At 47.2% G+C, this 17524-nt stretch overlaps 1 protein-coding gene and 1 non-coding gene across 13 annotated transcripts in view; one reads left to right on the forward strand and one right to left on the reverse strand.

Annotated features, from left to right (window-relative positions):
* TMEM131L (transmembrane 131 like) overlaps nt 1-17524 on the reverse strand; it is a 173506-nt gene that overhangs the window by 88129 nt on the left and 67853 nt on the right. The window contains exon 1 of one of the 12 annotated variants that reach the window (XM_086345877.1): nt 2850-2872. The exons of 8 other annotated variants lie outside the window; for them this stretch is intronic. In XM_086345877.1, coding sequence (XP_086202003.1) covers nt 2850-2854 — 5 coding nt within the window. In that variant the 5' untranslated portion in view covers nt 2855-2872. Of the gene's footprint in view, nt 1-455; nt 595-2154; nt 2232-2849; nt 2873-17524 lie in introns of those variants that run through there. 3 more of the 12 variants (XM_086345883.1, XM_086345885.1, XM_086345880.1) reach the window with 3 other exon arrangements.
* On the forward strand, nt 14950-15022 carry TRNAR-CCU (transfer RNA arginine (anticodon CCU)). The gene has a single exon. It is a non-coding gene; the product is annotated as a tRNA-Arg (tRNA).

Below are 17524 nucleotides of genomic sequence, written 5' to 3' on the forward strand. Positions count from 1 at the left end.
ATGATGCAGAAGGCCAGGCTCACGTGCCAACAGGCAAAACTCACAGATCAAGACAGTGCAAAGAGAGGGAAGGAGAAACTTCCTGCAAGAGTCACAAAGGGCTTCAGGGCTGGGGCTCCACAGACAGCTACCCTGGAGGTGCCCCCAGCCAGGCCAATAGCTTCAAGAAGCACAGGTCACTCTGAAGAACGCCATCTGAGCATCTGGTGGTGCCAAGCAAGCGGCAGAGTGCGGAGTGCAGAGACAGGAGGGCGCATGAGCAGGGAGGAAGGGGCGGGCGGATGGGGGCAGCCCTGAGACGGCTCCTGGACCCCGAGAGTGGGTGCAGCACGTGAGGTCTGCAGGGCCTGCGCTGGACCTTCTCCTCCAGGTCTCACTGGTCTCCGGGAAAACCGCAGCAGTCCACAAGCCTGTGGGGGCTGCATTCTCCCCAACCAGGGAGGAAGGAACCTCACCTTCCAGCAGAGATCTTAGAAACAGCAGTGACTACCGAAGGGACGGTGGGGCTGCCTGGTGGTCCACATTCCTAAATGGACCGGTTTTCATCTGCCTCTCGAAGTCCCGCCTACAGCCAGCTGCCTTTTATAGCCAAACTGTTTCAATGGAGGGGCGGAGAGAAAGAGCACATTTTTTTTTTAAGGTCAACCACGACAATGGCTTTGGCGTGCTGCGATTCATGGGGTCGCAAAGAGTCGGACAGGACTGAGCGACTGAACTGAACTGACGACAACGGCTTTAGGCACTGGATAAGGATGAAAAGGTTGCAGCGGTCTAGATGCTGAGGTGTTGAGGAAAAACAGGTTATGCTAATGAGCTCCTTAATGAGCCACTTACTGGGCTGTTTTTTTATTAAGAAGCTGAGCACCTATTCAGATCCCAGAGCTGGGAAACCTCTAGGAAGGTAGGGATTCCTGCACTATTAATCCCCCTGGGCCCTGAGCAGGAAATAGGGATTTCTGAGAGTCAGCTGCCATTCCCAGGGGTCCCAGAGGAATTCAGTTCTGGCCCTCTATGCAGTGGCCTGGCACCCACCCTGTAGGGATATAGGAAGCTCCAGCCTCCTGCAGCCCCCAGTCAGATGGGCAGCTTCAGGGCAAGACCTGCAGCTCCCACCAGCAGCACTGCCCGCCGTGAGGACTCCTGGGACCCACCCGTACCTGTCTGAGGGCCTTCCGTGGAAACACAAATGCCCAGGCTGCATGACTGATGAAATGAGTTCTGTAACTACATGAGTTATAACATTATAATCATGGTGCTACCAGTCGCTTTCTGCTTTAAATTAAAAAAATACTTCTCCCCAGAAGTTTACTGAAAGGAAAAAATATGAAATACACAGGCATGTCTACTTAAGTTAGAAATGTCATTCTTCCTGGTAAATTAACTTGCAAGCAACCACTTAAAAATGGAGGCAGAAATCCACATTCTTCCCCATTAAGTTCCCACGGAGAAAAAGTCATTTGGTAGGACACAATTTTCCTAGCTTCTTCTTTTTTAAAATATTATTTATTTATTTGGCCACGCCAGGTCTGAGTTGCGGTATGTGGGATCTAGTTCCCTGACCAGGGATCGAACCGGGCCCCTGCAGTGGGAGCACAAAGTCTTAGCCATTGCAGCACCAAGGAAGTCACCTAGTTTCTTCCACTAAAAGAAGGCCTGGGCTTCAAGGTCAAAGCCAAGGGAAGTTCCTGGAGCAACATCAATAGTGGTGTATCGGAGGCACCCTCAGTGAAAAGGCTTCCCTGGTGGCTCAGACAGTTAAGAATCTGCCTGCAATGAGGGGGAACCTAGATTCAATCCCTGGGTCAGGAAGATCCCCTGGAGAAAGGAATGGCAACCCACTCAAGGATTCTTGTCTGGAAATTCCAAGGACACAGCAGACTGGTGGGCTACATACAGTCCACGGGGTTGCAAAGAGTCGAACATGACTGAGCAAATAACACTTTCCCTGACAAGAGATCTGGGGTTTTAAGCCACCTGGCTGGTTGGTGGTCAAGCACTCCAAGGACAGGACCAAAGTCCTCCACGTCATTCTGTACCGTGAGTTGCTGATGACCTTTTCCAGCCACAGAGGAGGTGCTCCTCTCTCAAGGACGACCCCCCACCTCCCAGCCCCATCCTGCCTTGCCCGCCCCAGGGCTTTCACCATCTCCTTACCCGCACCTCCTCCTCCACTTACACACATGAAACTCATGCCCCCTCACTTGAGCAGACGCCCTGATGCTCTACACCTGCTCCAATCCCCCTTCTGCCCTTTGCAGTCAAACTGCCGGTGAACATACCACTGGGAGCACGCACATTTATTGAACACTTAGAGCATACAGGATGCTGTGCCAAGCATCTGATTATCCCATGGATACTGGTGCACCGATGGAGACTATTACTACACATTTTCATGCATACAGACACAGATGTGCTGAGTGTTTAAACAACCTGCCAAGGCCCACTTGGTGGCTGAAGGGGCCTGTGAGCACATGCCCAGAGCCCATCCCCATCTGCCCCCCACCCCACTTCTCTCCCACAGCCCGCCCCTCCCCTCACTGAGGCTGCTGTGCCGAGGTCGCCAAGGGTAACAACCTGGGACCTGAGTGCTGAGCTGGCTTACCCGCTCCGCCAGCTCCTCCTTCCTGAGCTGCCCTTCTGTGGTTCCTAGAAGTCTTGCCCAGCCTTCCTCCCTCCCCTGTGGCTGCTCCCGCTCAGCTCCCCTCCAGGCCCTCTTCCCCTGCTCACCTCTCCCAGGCCACCCTTTCCTCAGTCCTCACCCCCAGGCTCACCCATCACCAACAGTGTGATGCTTCCCATAGAGACATCTGGGTTCTTCTGACTGTTCAGCATCATCAGAGCTTCCTTACCCCATTCCCAGATATCACCCCTTCTGGGCTTTGGCAAAAGGGCCAGTTACGGGTGACCCTGGCACAACACTGGGGCTCCGGGGCTCCGTCCACACACAGTCACAAGTCTGTGTGTAACTTTACAGCTGGTCCTGGGGATCTGCTCCATATTCTTGGTTCTGCACCAGAGTCAACCAAGCGTGGCTCATGGAGTCCATATTTATAGAAAGCAAGCACGTTTAAGTGGACTTGAAGGAAATGGCAACCCACTCCAGTGTTTTTGCCTGGAGAATCCCAGGGACGGGGGAGCCTGATGGGCTTCCGTCTATGGGGTCACACAGAGTCGGACACGACTGAAGCACTTAGCAGCAGTAGCAGCAGCAGCGCAGCTCAAACTCGAGTTGTTCAAGGGCCAGCCGTCCTAGTTTCAGTGGCCCTGCTTGCAGCCAGGGGGCCAGCATACAACCCAGACTTGGGCAGATACACCTGCAGGGCAGTGGCGGTGGGAGGCGGGCGGTCTCAGGGGAACAAGCACCATGGCCACGCGGTGGGCCGGGGGTCTCGGGGGAACGAGCACCATGGCCGGCGGTAGGCCGGGGAGTGCCGGGCAGTCTCCCTCCAGAACACACTCTGGCTGTGGTTCGAGCTACTAAGTCCCCTTTCTGCTTGTTTGTTTTCTGAGCCAGGTTCTTAAGACTTCCTCGAGATTCTGTCAGCTGCCCAACATCTCTTCAATAAATTCCTTTTCTGCTTAAATCAGCCAGAGTCGGTTTCTGTGGTCTGACTGATTCATTTCCCAAGCCTGTGCATCTGTGGCCTGGACTCCTCTGCTGAGCTTCTGACTCTTGTTTCCATCTGAGGCAATGCTATCCTGCAGATGCCCCCACCCCTGGCACCCCCCAACTGTGACTCAGGATGGAGCTCAGCATCTGCCTTGGTCTCCCCAGCGGTTCACAGCATGGTCTGCCCCTCCCGGTGAGCGACAGCCAACCTGCCCAGCCCGGAGCCCCCCAGCAACCGCGACATCTCCCGGCTTTCTAACTCCACACATAGCCAACACTGACAGGTACCCTGGGACCCACACGCCGACACCATGCAAAGCGGTCCCCTCCTTCTAGTCTCACTAGCAGGACCTTACATTCAAAAGTCGTTTCATTTGCACATTAAAGAATTTTAAAATCCATAACTGGATTTACACATTTAATCATATCACAGTCCACATGCTATAAAGAACTTTAGTCAAGTGTTTAAACAGCCTTGCAAAAACCTATAAAAGAAAAGGCTGGTAATTAAGCTCATGTTTCCTATCCCTGGTCCAACTTTCTCTTTACAGCAAAGCATGGCTTCTCATCTATGAGTTGAAGATTTCACATCTTTTCCCAGGCTACTATATGTTAAAATACTTAAACATGATTTTTAAACCTGCAAAATACAAAATACATTTTGCACTCTCTTTCAGCTCTAAGACAAGTTAGCATGAAAAAGTAATTCAGTCCTAGACGTCTCCAGCAATAAGAGTCTTGACCAAATGCTACACGTGAACCAAAGCAGAAATTCACACAGACAATAAGTGAACTGGAGACTGGGAGTGAAGGTCTTATTCTCGACCACAGGTGGACCAAGCACGTTTATGCAATACAGTAGCTATTCTCAGAAAAACAACTGTGACTTCTCTAAGTGCCCAGATGAATTTAGATATCAGTAATCTGAACATGAAAAAGCTGGGTTTTTTTTTAATTGAACTACTCTTGACTTACAATATTGTTAGCTTTAGATGTAGAGCAAGGTTATTCTCATATATATATACATACACACACACATATACACACACACACATTCTTTTTCAGATTCTTTTCCATTATAGATTACTACAAGATACTGAGTATAGTTTCCTGTGCTATTCTGTAAATTTTTGTTGTTCATCTCTTTTATATACAGCAGTGTGTATCTGTTAATCTCATACTCCTGATTTATCCCCTGCCCTTTCCCCTTTGGTAACCCTAACAGAAACAGACACATAGACAAACAGAACAAGCTGTTTTCTAAAGCTTTTCTGTGAACTAAAACGGACGGGAATGGGCAAATTTAATTCAGGTGACCATCGTATCTGCTACTGTGGGCAGGAATCCCTTGGAAGGAATGAAGCAGCCTTCACAGTCAACTCAAGAGTCAGAATGCAGTGCTTGAGTAGGATCTCAAAAACGACAGGATGATCTCAGTTCATTCCCAAGGCAAACCATTCAACATCATAGTAACCCAGGTCTATGCCCCAACCTACAAGACCTTCTAGAACTAACACACACACAAAGTCCTTTTCATCACAGGGAATTGGAATGCAAAAGCAGGAAATCAAAGGATAGCCAGAATAACAGCCAAGCTCGGCCTTCGAGTACAGAATGAAGCAGAGCAAAGGCTACACAGTTTTGTCAAGAGAACACACTGGTCGTAGCACACACCCTCTTCCAACAACACAAGAGACAGCACATGGACACTGCCAGACAGTCAGTACTGAAATCAGACTGATTATATTCTTTGCAGCCAAAGATGGAGAAGCTCTACATAGTCAGTAAAACAGGACCTGGAGCTGACTGGGGCTCAGACCATGAACTCCTTATTGCAAAAATTCAGGCTTAAAGTGAAGAAAGGGAAAACCACTAGACCATTCAGGTATGACCTAAATCAACTGCCTTATAATTATACAGTGGAAGTGACAAATAGATCCAAGGGGTTAGATCTGGCGGACAGAGTGCCTGAAGTGCTATGGATGGAGGTTACTAACACTGTACAGGGGGCAGCGATCAAGACCATCCTCAAGAAAAAGGCAAAGCAGTTGTCTGAGGAGACTTTACAAATAGCTGAAGAAAGAAGAGATGTGAAATCAAGAGAGAAAGGGAAAGATATACCCAACTGAATGCAGAGTTACAGAGAATAGCAAGGAGAGATTAGAAGGCCTTCTTAACTGAACAACGCAAAGAAATAGAGGAAAATTGAATGGGAAAGACTAGAGATCTCTTCAAGAAAACTAGATATCAAGGGGACATTTCATGCAAGGATGGGCACGATAAAGGACAGAAAGGCCAGGACCTAACAGAAGCAGAGGAGATTAAGAAGAGATGGCAAGAACACATAGAAGAACTCTACAAAAAAGGTCTTAATAAACTGGATGAGCATCATGGTGTGCTCACTCACCTACACCAGACATCCTGGAATATGAGGGCAAGTGGGTCTTAGGAAGCATTACTACTAACAAAGCTAATGGAGGTGACAGAATTCCAGCTGAGCTATTTCAAATCCTAAAAGATGATGCTGTTGAAGTGCTGCACTTAATGTGTCAGCAAATTTGGAAAACTCAGCAGTGGCCAGAAGACTGGAAAATGTCAGTCCTCATCCCAATCCCAAAGAAGGGCAACGCCAAAGAATGTTCAAACTACCATACAATTGCGCTCATTTCACATGCGAGAAAGGTTTTGCTCAAAATCCTTCAAGCTAGACTTTGGCAGTACATTGAACTGAGAACTTCCAGATGTACAAGTTGGGTTTCAAAGAGGCAGAGGAATCAGAGCTTAAATTTCCAACATTCACCGGATCATGGAGCAAGCAAGGGAATTAAAAAAAAAAATCTACTTTGTTTCACTGACTACATTAAAGTCTTTGCGTGGGCCACAACAAACTAGAGAGTTCTTAAAAAAGACAGGACTATCAGACCACCTTACCTGCCTCCTAAGAAGTCTGTATGCGGGTCAAGAAATAACAGAACAGACCATGGAACAATGGGTTCAAAATTGGGAAAGCAGTACAACAAGGCTGTCTATTGTCACCCTGCTTATTTCACTTCTATGCAGAGTACATCATAAGAAACGCTGGGCTGGAGGAAGCAAAGGCGGGAATCAAGTCTGCTGGGAGAAATATCAACAGCCTCAAATATGCAGATGATGCCACCCTTATGGCAGAAAGTGAAGAACTAAAGAGCCTCTTGATGAAAGAGGAGAGTGAAAAAGTTGGCTTAAAGCTCAACATTCAAAAAACAAAGATCATGGCATCCGGTCCCATCACTTTATGGTCAATAGAAGCGGAAGAAGTGGAAGCAGTGACAGATTTTCTTTTCTTGGGCTCCAAAATCACTGCAGACGGTTACTGCATGAAATTAAAAGACACTTGCTCGTTGGAAGGAAAGCTATGACAAACCTAGACAGTGTATGTATTAAAAAGCAGAGACATCACTGTGGTGACAAAGGTCTACATAGTCCATGCTACGGTTTTTCCAGTAGTCATGTGCAGATGTGAGACCGTAAAGAAGGCTGAGCACCAAAGAACTGATGCATTCTAACTGTGGTGCTGGAGAAGACTCTTGAGAGTTCCCTGGACAGCCAGGAGATCAGAACAGTCAATCCTAAAGGAAATCAACGCTGAATATTCACTGGACAGACTGATCCTGAGGCTGATCCTGAGGCTGATCCTCCAATACTTTGGCCACCTGATGCAAAGAGCTGATTCACTGGAAAAGACCCTGATGCTGGCTAGTAAAGAATAAAGAGAAAAGGAGAAGAGAGAGGCAGATAATGAGATGGTTAGACACCATCACCGACACAATGGACATTAATTTGAACAAACTCCGCAAGACAGTGGAGGACAGAGGAGCCTGGTGTGCTGCAGTCCACGGGGTCACAAAGAGTCAGACATGACTGAGCGACTGAACAACAATAAGGAGCTTGGTATATAAACATCGTTATTTTAAACAGAATAATTTTCTTTCCTAACACATGGTGAAACATGGATGTTCAATATACACGTATCTTACATATTTATTCACAGATGACTTCCAAAATACAATCGCCTTGATATTTAAGCGGAATTAAATGTTACCTTAGTTGACGTGGAAATGCTTTTGGATGGAGAGCAGTGTGAATATTCTGGATTGGTCACAGCAAATTTGATTAATTAGATTGGTTCTATAAATTTAAAGCTTGAAAAAGCTATTACTTTCACATATGATGCTTTCAGGCAAACAGGATGTAGCACCTTCAGCTTGTATTCCAGAGGAACTTCCTTAGTTTTTCTGGTGATGGAACCACCATCACCAGAAAAAAAGCAGCGGGGTCAAATCCCACCCCACCAATTCCTTCACTTGAGCTGCACTAGCTGTTACACCTCAGCCAAGGCAGTTTGACCCAAGAAGTCAAACAAGAACAAAAAGCCTCCTAACTCCCATGGCTTACAGTCTCACATCTCACACAGGTGGAACACAGCCCATACGCGGGAAAGATGCTGCAAAGCAGGTTCAGAAAAGCTTTCTGGAAGAGGCGACGTTTCAGTGGGGCTGAGAAGGCTGGATATGTTGCGTTCAGTTGAACAGGGAGGAAGGAGTTTTTGACTAAGGGAAAAGCAAAGATGAAGGCATGCAGACTTCAGGGAGGCTGGTAACACAAAAACAGATGTACCTAAGGCGATCTTTCAGAGTTTCTTTGTACAATGAAAGAATCCTATGTAACTTCATGATCCAAAATTTTAATTCAAACACAATAAACTGATTTTTTTTTTTTAAATCCCCATGGGAGCAAGTATACCAAAACAATCTTCAGGCAACTACAAGGATATGAGCAATATATGGGGGAAATCTACGAGAAACGCTTCCCCTTTCTGACTGTCCTGTGCAGGGCCTGCCCCCCGGCCACAGCATGAGCACACGGGGAGAGCAAGGACGCAAGTGCCGGGCGTTCCAGCCCCTCCGACCAGCTGGACAACGTGCACTAGCCAACAATCTCAGGGCTCTCCCTTGCAAAGAAAAGAACAAAACAAAATCCAACCTCGGAATGCAAACCTTTTTTGAAAACAGGAATAGAGAAGAAACTCTTTTAATTGGTCTGTCACAGAGTGTCCCTGTAACACACTGGCACAGACCCCATGCTTGCCTGCAGAGCGTAACTCCCCACCACCAAGCTCCTGGCTTGCTGCTGCTGCCGTTTAGACACTAAGCCGTGTCTGACTCTTGGCGACCACACGGACTGCAGCCCGCCAGGCTCGTCTGTCCGTGGGATTTCCCAGGATCCCACTGGAGTGGGTTGCCATTTCCTTCTTCACAGTTCATGGCTTATATGATATAATCCCACTACCAGAATGGCTTCAACGCTGAGCTTTCTCATGCGAAGCCCAGGGCTTACTGACAACGGAGAAACCGTCTGAATGTGCCCAGAAAAAGGACTCCTGAACACAAGCCACAGGGGCTAGGGTTTTCTCTAGGGGGTGGAGCAGTGGTCATTTTGGGATGTGCTACATCAAAAGCATTTGCTCTTGGGAAATAATGGTCGCGGTTTCACAGCTTCTTCCCCAGATCTGTCAGGCTCTCCTGCAGCTGGGTATGGCCATGGAACCAGGCTCCAGCAAATGGGGAGCAAGTTTCTGACACAAACCCTCTGGCCCTCCCTCCACCCTTTCTTCCACCGGCTGCCACGCACAGACGCCACCACCTCACATCCTGAGTACCAGGCTGGTACATCCTGGGGAGGGGGGACCTGGAGGGGCAGGGCTCCTTGAAGATTGTCTGGAACCAGATGTGGCACAAAGCACGAGAGAGGAAAAACTATCTTGTTTTAAATTGCTGGTGTTTTGTAACTGAGTTACCTTAAAGCTTAAGTCTAATTGAAACAGCTCTCACCAGAACGGCCAGTGGTCACTGCTCAACAGAACTCACACTGTCCAACAGCCCTACCCTCCAAGCTGCTGCTTGCCCTGGGGAGGCAGGTTCCCGCAGTGCTAGCCTTTCATGTGGCCCAGAACCAGAGCTTCCTGACAGATGAGAAGGCGAAATGGCTACAGCAGTAAAAGGAACCCAAATCTGACAGCAAAACAAAGACAATTCTCAGACAGTCCCTGCTGCCCCACGCGGAGAAAAGCCACCGATGATGCTGGGGGCCCGTGGTGGCTTTGGCCACACGCTGGTGCCAACTGACAAACGCCTGCACAAGAGCTGCCCCGAGGACAAGGGGCCTGGAAACTTCCTTCTAGTTCTGCCTCGTAACTGCACGTGCAGGGGCAGGTCCGTCCCGTGCGGGGACTGCAGGACCACTGTCGGACACTGCAGGGAACCCAGAGCTCAGTCCAACACCAAATACACTGCAGGGAGGACAAGGAGCAAAATTACCCTCCTCTTGAAAGACTGCTTGGAAGTTCCTCAGTTATGGACACATGGCTCCTTCCCAGGATTGACTGAAGGAACCTTACAACAGGAAACAGCCATCTCCTGCCCTGTCCAGAGCCCTTCAACAAGGTGCCCGAGTGCAGAGCTCTTGCAGAACCAGAAGAGGGATATTTTCTCTCCGTCATGCTTTGCGCTGCCTCTAGCTTCAGACCGTGTCCTGCTTCCTAGTCGGTCCAAAAAGGTTACAGCAGTGGAAGGAAGAAATCTGCAAAATTCCCAGGGCCTAGAGTCACTGGGACCCCAGCTGAGATCAACCCTCAAAAGGTGGAAGCGACTAGCTAGACGAGCACACGAGGGCATCTTAACAGTCACGTGGCCAGAATTTCCGTTTCCACTACTATAAAATTAAGATAACACTCTGAAGTCCACTGTGAGGATTAAAACACAGCCACAGAGCTGTGCAGAGTGCCTGGGGTAGGGAGAGGATGGGGGTGTCAGCTCTAAAGTCAGCAGAAATGGCCAAGATTCATGTTCTGATTTCCATGGACTCTCCAAAAGCAAATCAGGGCAAGACCAAACAAGCTCCAGAATTGTGTGTATTGAGGAGGCGGGTGGCGGCGGAGGCTGAGCTGCTTCCAACCATCCCAGGGAGCTGACAGCTCCAGGCTGTTAGCAGTAGTCGCCTCCCTTTCAGTTCAGCCCAGGGAACTTAATTGTTCTTAATTATACAGATGCCACTCATATGCAAATAGTCCATGAAGGGCTTTCCTTTTAAATTGTAATTTTTCTTTCTTTTCTTGAGGCACTGAAGTGTTACTGCTGAAGACATTACAGAAGAAACAATGGCCCAGAAGGCGGCCCTGGGCACAGGCCGCCCTCCCTTTGTGCGGCCCTTGGGCTGGGTCCCCTCTCACGGGCCCGGCCTGCCAGGGTCTTGTCTCTTCTCTAACTCTTTCCCCTCTCCTCCCAGCATTCTCCAGCCCAGACCAAGCACTAAATGAAGCCCACAGAGGTCCCAGAGCCCAGTGGAGAGGAGAGGAAGTCAAGATCAGCGGGCCACAAGGTACCTTCAGCCAGTCAATCCTTCTATCAATGAATACCAACTGCAAAAGGAGAGCGCTCCAGTAAAACTGTTCTTAAGATAATAATAGCAACATGGGGGGGTGGGGGGGGGAAGCTGACAACAAGTAAATAAAAGGAAACACAACTGTCCTGTGCAATATGATTACAATGAAAGACTTACAAAGGAAAATGAGCAGGCAATTACTCAAATACTAACCGGCCACGTTAGGATGGGGGAAGGTCAGCAACGGTTCCCTCACCCCACCCCATATTCCAAATTTGTTACATGGAGCAATGTCTTTGAGAATATTAACAATTTTCAGTTATGTGCTTTTAGAAAACTCAAGAGCAACAGGAAGGTATATTCTTATTAAAAACAATTTGAAATTACTTTTCTATCAAGTAACATATTTTCATGTTCACAAGCTACTGAAAAGTTAACAAAAGTTTCAACTCCCAGTGTCCTGTTACTCTGCTCCACTTCCCTGTCTCTCAAGGCTCTGCCTCCTCCACCATCTCTTTCAGAGACCCCCAAGCTTTAGCTACCGGCTTTCTTCCCCATCTACAGCCACTCACTGGCTGATCTGATCCAGTCTCCAAGCTCTGTCACCTGAAATTCACGTCTCCAACCCAGCCCTCCTCTCTCCAATCCCAGCTTTCCAGCTGCCCACCCACACACAGGTCTACTACTAGCAGCATAGTTTAGGAACTAAGTCAAGTCACCCTCTTGCAACCCCATGCCAGGCTCCTCTGTCCATAGGATTTCCCAGGCAAGAATACTGGAGTGGGTTGCCATTTTCTTCTGTAGGGGATCTCCCTGACCCGGGGATCGAACCTGGGTCTCCTGCACTGCGGGGCGATTCTTTACCACCTGAGCCACCAGGGAAGCCCAACGGTCTTCTGAGAATTCTCAAAGACATTAAAAAACAAAACCCTCCACTGCTGCATCGACAGCCATCCCGGCTCAGCTATTCCAGCCAAGAATCTTGAAATCATCCTTAACTGCTCTCTCTGCCCTACACTCCACATCAATCTACTGGAAATCCTGTGAGCTCTGGTGCAGAACAAATCCAGAACCACACCACCTTCCCACCTCCACCAGGCCTGGACACTTCACCACCAACTGCAATCAAGTGACCTCAAGTGGCCTCCCCACAGTGCAGGTCAATGCCAGCCAGGACGGCCTTTCAGAACCGAACTCAGAGTCTCACGGCTCTGCTCAAAGGCCCAGTGACTCCACATTCACTGCTTTCGTGAACTGAGTCCACAGAGCCATCACCCTGTGCTGCTGCTGCTGCTAAGTCACGTCAGTCGTGTCCGACTCTGTGCGACCCCAGAGACGGCAGCCCATCAGGCTCCCCCGTCCCTGGGATTCTCCAGGCAAGAACACTGGAGTGGGTTGCCATTTCCTTCTCCAACACGTGAAAGTGAAGTCGCTCAGTCGTGTCCGACTCTTCACGACCCCATGGACTGCAGTGACTCACCTTCAATCTGCTCCCTCTTCGGTACGCTCTGCTATAGCCCACGGTCTTCTGTCTGCCCTGGGACCACTCCAGGCACAAATGCCCATCTTAAAAGGCCTGTACATTGGCCATTCTGTCTGGAACATTCTTTTCCCAAGTAGCCTCATGGCGATCTCATTCACCTCCTCCAAATCTTTGGAAAATCTCACCTCTTTAATAAGCCCAGACACTCTGTTTATAATGACAGCCCCCACCCTTCATCTCTTTTTTTTTTTTTTGCCCCATTTTTTCCAGTTTCTCCACACTACATATCACCTTCCAAAAGCCATACAATGCAGCTGTTCCTTGCATCCAGGTTCTCTGCCTCTTTCCCACACCCAGACTGCAAGCACCACCAGGACAGGGGTTTTGGTCTGTTCTGCGCGGAATTGAACGTTCTTAGGCATTGCCTTTGAGATTGGAATGAAAACTGACCAAAAAATGCTTAAACTACAGCATAATTGCACTCATCTCACATGCTAGCAAAGTAATGATCAAAATTCTCCAAGTCAGGCTTCGATAGTACGTGAACCAAGAACTTCCAGATGTTCAAGCTGGATTTAGAAAAGACAGAGGAACCAGAGATCAAATTGCCAACATCTGTTGGATCATAGAAAAAGCAAGAGAGTTCCAGAAAAACATCTACTTCTGCTTCATTGACTACACTAAAGTCTTTGACTGTATGAATCACAAGAAACTGTGGAAAATTCTTCAAAAGATGGGAATACCAAACCACATTACCTGCCTCCTGAGAAATCTGTATGCAGGTCAAAAAGCAACAATTAGAACTGGACATGGAACAATGGACCAGTTCCATATTGGGAAAGGAGTACGTCAAGGCTGTATATTGTCACCCTGCTTATTTAACTTACATGGAGAGTACATTATGCAAAATGCCAGGCTGGATGAAGCACAAGATGGAATCAAGATTGCCGGGAGAAATATCAACAACTTCATACATGCAGATAACACCACCTTTATGGCAGAAAGCAAAGAGGAACTAAAGAGCCTCTTGATGAAAGTGAAAGACGAGAGTGAGAAAGCTGGCTTAAAACTCAACATTCAAAAAACAAAGATCATGGCATCCAGTCCTATCACTTCATGGCAAATAAATGGAGAAACAATGGGAACAGTAACAGACTTTATTTTCCTGGACTCCAAAATCACTGCAGATGGCGACTGCGGCCATGAAATTAAAAGACATTTACTCCTTGGAAGAAAAGCTATGACCAACCTAGACAGCATATTAAAAACCAGAGATAGATGGACAAAGGTCCATCTAGTCAAAGCTATGGTTTTTCCAGTAGTCATGTACAGTATAGTCCAGAGAGTTGGACCATAAAGAAAGTTGAGTGCTGAAGAATTGATGCTTTTGAACTGTGGTGTTGGAGAAGACTCTTGAGAGTCCCTTGCACTGCAAGATCAAACCAGGCAATCCTAAAGGAAATTAGTCCTGAATATTATTTGGAAGGACTGATGTTAAAGCTGAAACTCCAATACTCTGGCCACCTGATGTGAAGAACTGATTCATTAGAAAAGACCCTGACGCTGGGAAACATTGAAGGCAGGAGGAGAAGGGGACGACAGAGGATGACATGGTTTGACAGCATCACCAACTTAATAGACATGAATTTGAGCAAGCTCCAGGAGCTGGTAATGAACAAGGAAGCCTGTTGTGCTGCAGTCCATAGGGTCGCAGAGAATCGGACACAACTGAGCAACTGAACTGAACTTGTACGGAACTGTGTCTCAAGAATTTAGAGAACAGTTGCTCAATAGCATTTATTACACAGGTGAAATGTGTAATGGATCTTTAAAACCACAATCCAAGCCTCAGAATATCTTTTTAATTATCCAGTTAAAGTTAGCCTCACCAAAATATACCAGAGACCACAGGAAATGTCATGAAAAAAGATTTCTCAAATTTCAATGTAAGCCTTGACCATATCAAATTTTAAATGTGTGAGAGAGGGGAAAAAAAACTATGTATAAAATAGTTTTAAAAACCAATGTCAGGTAAGTTATTTTTTTATTCACCTTAGAAAAAAAAGTCAGATCTAATCAAACCAAGGGTATACAAATTATAGTGACTTACTAAATTACAAATGCTATACTTGTTAATATAATGCTGAGACAACTAAGACTTTTTTTAAAAAGAAAGGATCTTGAGTCTATTGAGAAAAATAAGGCGCTGCAATGCGGAGAGATTAAGCCAGGACTGTACGAGATCCCCTCTGTTAACCCCCGGTTGGGAAGGATCTCTGGGAAGCAGCATCCCAGGCCTGGGCCTGTTAAAATTGTCTGACTAAGGCCCCGAAGCAGCAAGAGGCCTGAGATGGCAATTCTGGTTCCACTATTTGAATGAGTGGATTCAGAATCCCAGAATGAAGAAATAAACCAAAATCTACAGTGTTTAGGGACTTCCCTGGTAGTCCAGTGGCTACGACTCCGCACTCCTAATGCAGGGGGCCTGGGTTCGATCCCTGGTCAGGGAAGTAGATTCCGCAAGCCCCAGCTAAAGAGCTCGCATGCCCCAACTAAAAGTAAGGGAAGTAGATTCCGCAAGCCCCAACTGAAGAGCTCGCATGCCCCAACTAAAAGTAACAAACCAAACAAAAAAGGGATTCCCCAAATGCAGCAACTAAGACCTGGCACAGCCCAATTAAAACAAAAAACCTACGTACTTATAGACAGCAGGTGCACAAGCACACAGGCACGCTGACGTGAGCTCAGCACCACGTCCTCGGCCGCGCGTCTGCTACCTCAGGTGCATTCCACGTTCAAGGCCGAGTGCAGAGACGTGTCCCCCACAGCCACACCCAGTCCCCCAGCTACCATGGGGGCAACGTGGCCAACATGGGGATGAAAGATCTGCAGGATGGACAGAAAGTCCCTGACTGCTTATCCCAGAAGCCATCACCTGTCCTTCTTTAGGCTATGACAACTAACAAATTCTTTTTAGTTGGAATCTGTCACTTGAGAGTAAAAAGACCCCCCAGCTAATCATTAGATAAGCCCAGGAACTAAAATCTAATTTATGAGACTGGGTCCAAAAATAAGGACTGCAGGTAACCTCTGAAACATTAAAATACATTTTATTGCTATTTATGAAAACAAATGCTTTCTGAGAAACAGGGTGACTGTGCAAAAGGTCTAAAAAAAACTGCATCTCGACCCAAAAAAAGTGTCCCTTAAACACTGTCTTTATAAAAGCACCACAGCTTCTTCTGAGAGGCAAACATTGCAAAATTAGATTGTGGTGGTGGCTACCTAACCCTGTGGATGTATTAGAATAGCTGCACATTTTAGATGGGTGAATTGTAGGCTGTGTGTATTGTATCTCAATAAAGTGGTTTCAGAAAAAAAAAAAAAGGCAAGTATACACATTAGGAGGCAAGGCCAGCCTCCTAATTCCATCTTTCTGTCAGGATTCAGCGTAGGAAGGGAAGGAGGCCATTTCTGCAGACACATCTTCTCAAACACGGAAGCGCCACAATGCAAGTTCATTTCCTCTCTGTGCACACAGATGCCTCCTATACAAAATGAAAATGCCATATGCAGATGCCTTTGATTAGCACGGCCACGTTTCCCATTATTATGCAGCACTCTGTAACAAGCTGCAGTTAATGCCTGCCTATTATCCAAGTGCAAAATCATTCTGCGTAATTTCAAGCAGTCTGACAGCTGCCGGGGAAGAACAGCCTTGCCCTTCAGTCGAGGCCATCTGACATACAACCCCTGCCGCTGCAAGGACCCCAATTATCTAGGGCTCATCAACTGCAATCAAGCAGGCACTCTCAGACTTCATTTGTTGTCACGGGCCTTCCAAATGCCAGCATGAGAAGATGAAGAGAAAGGCAGAAATTAGGACTGGAGCAGTTTGGGGGCGGAGGGGTTGTTTTTGGTGGCCCTTTTTTTTTGGGGGGGGGCACGGGGGCGGGTAGGATGCACAGGTGGTGACGAAATCTAACAAGAGCAGAACAAGCGCTTCCACGGAGAAACGACGTCCCCTGCTGTGTCCACCCCCGTTCTCATCGTCACAGGCCTGGGAGCCGGGACCTTCCGCGGCCTGGCCTCCAGGGCCCAGTGAACTCCAGTGCTACTCAATGACTCTCAATTTGCCAGTTTTCCAAATAATCCTATGACCTCTCCTCTGAGGAGGCATTTCCGTATTTCAAATAGTCTCCATTGTGGTTTTCCTTTAACTATAAACAGAGATAAGAACATACACTAACAGTACTTTATACAATGAATCGGGGGATTATACTGTGACATGCCACAGTTACTACAATAACTACACTGCATATAAAGTATTACATTTTTAACTCTCGCGACAAACAACTCAATTTTTATTCTGTGTTCAGGAACACTCTTTCCAAAATCTCTATTTCTTTACTTTCCTAGTAACAAAAGAAGGAAATCCTGTATATTCCACACTAGAAATTCTGCCACATTCTGGCACTAGTTACAGAATTAATCCCTTTGAATCCAAGAAAAGGTAAATCCCCTGCAGTGGAATTTTAAAATGTGTAGCTCCTGAACACTTCCTCCCTTTTAAAAAGAATCATCGTGAGCACCAGATCATGGAGTCAAGAAATTATTTAGTCCACTGGAATTCAACCTGGCCACCTCTCAGGATAACCAGGAACAGCTTTTTTAAAATATGGATTCCAGAAACTTCCCAAATGGACCAGCCGTTAGCTAGCTGCCTGGTCCGGAAGCTAAGATCCCACATACCTCGTGGCCAAAAAGCCAGAACTTTAACAACTGAAACAATATTGTACAAATTCAATGAAGACTTTAAGAATGGTCCACATTCAAAAAAAATTTTTTTTTTAATAAAATAAAATCCAAATTCCAGGAATCCACTACTTCCTCCTGAATCAGAATCTCTGGGGAAAGAGCCTGGCAACCTGTTTTGGGAATAACACCCCCAAGCAATCCACTGCTCTTGCACCCACTAGGAGAGCAGGAGTCACGCATCTGGAAACAGCAAA

This window comes from Bos grunniens, chromosome 17, assembly GCF_055505025.1.
Source record: "Bos grunniens cultivar Pamir isolate PY7600 chromosome 17, Bosgru_T2T1.0, whole genome shotgun sequence".
Taxonomy (NCBI): domain Eukaryota; kingdom Metazoa; phylum Chordata; class Mammalia; order Artiodactyla; family Bovidae; genus Bos; species Bos grunniens.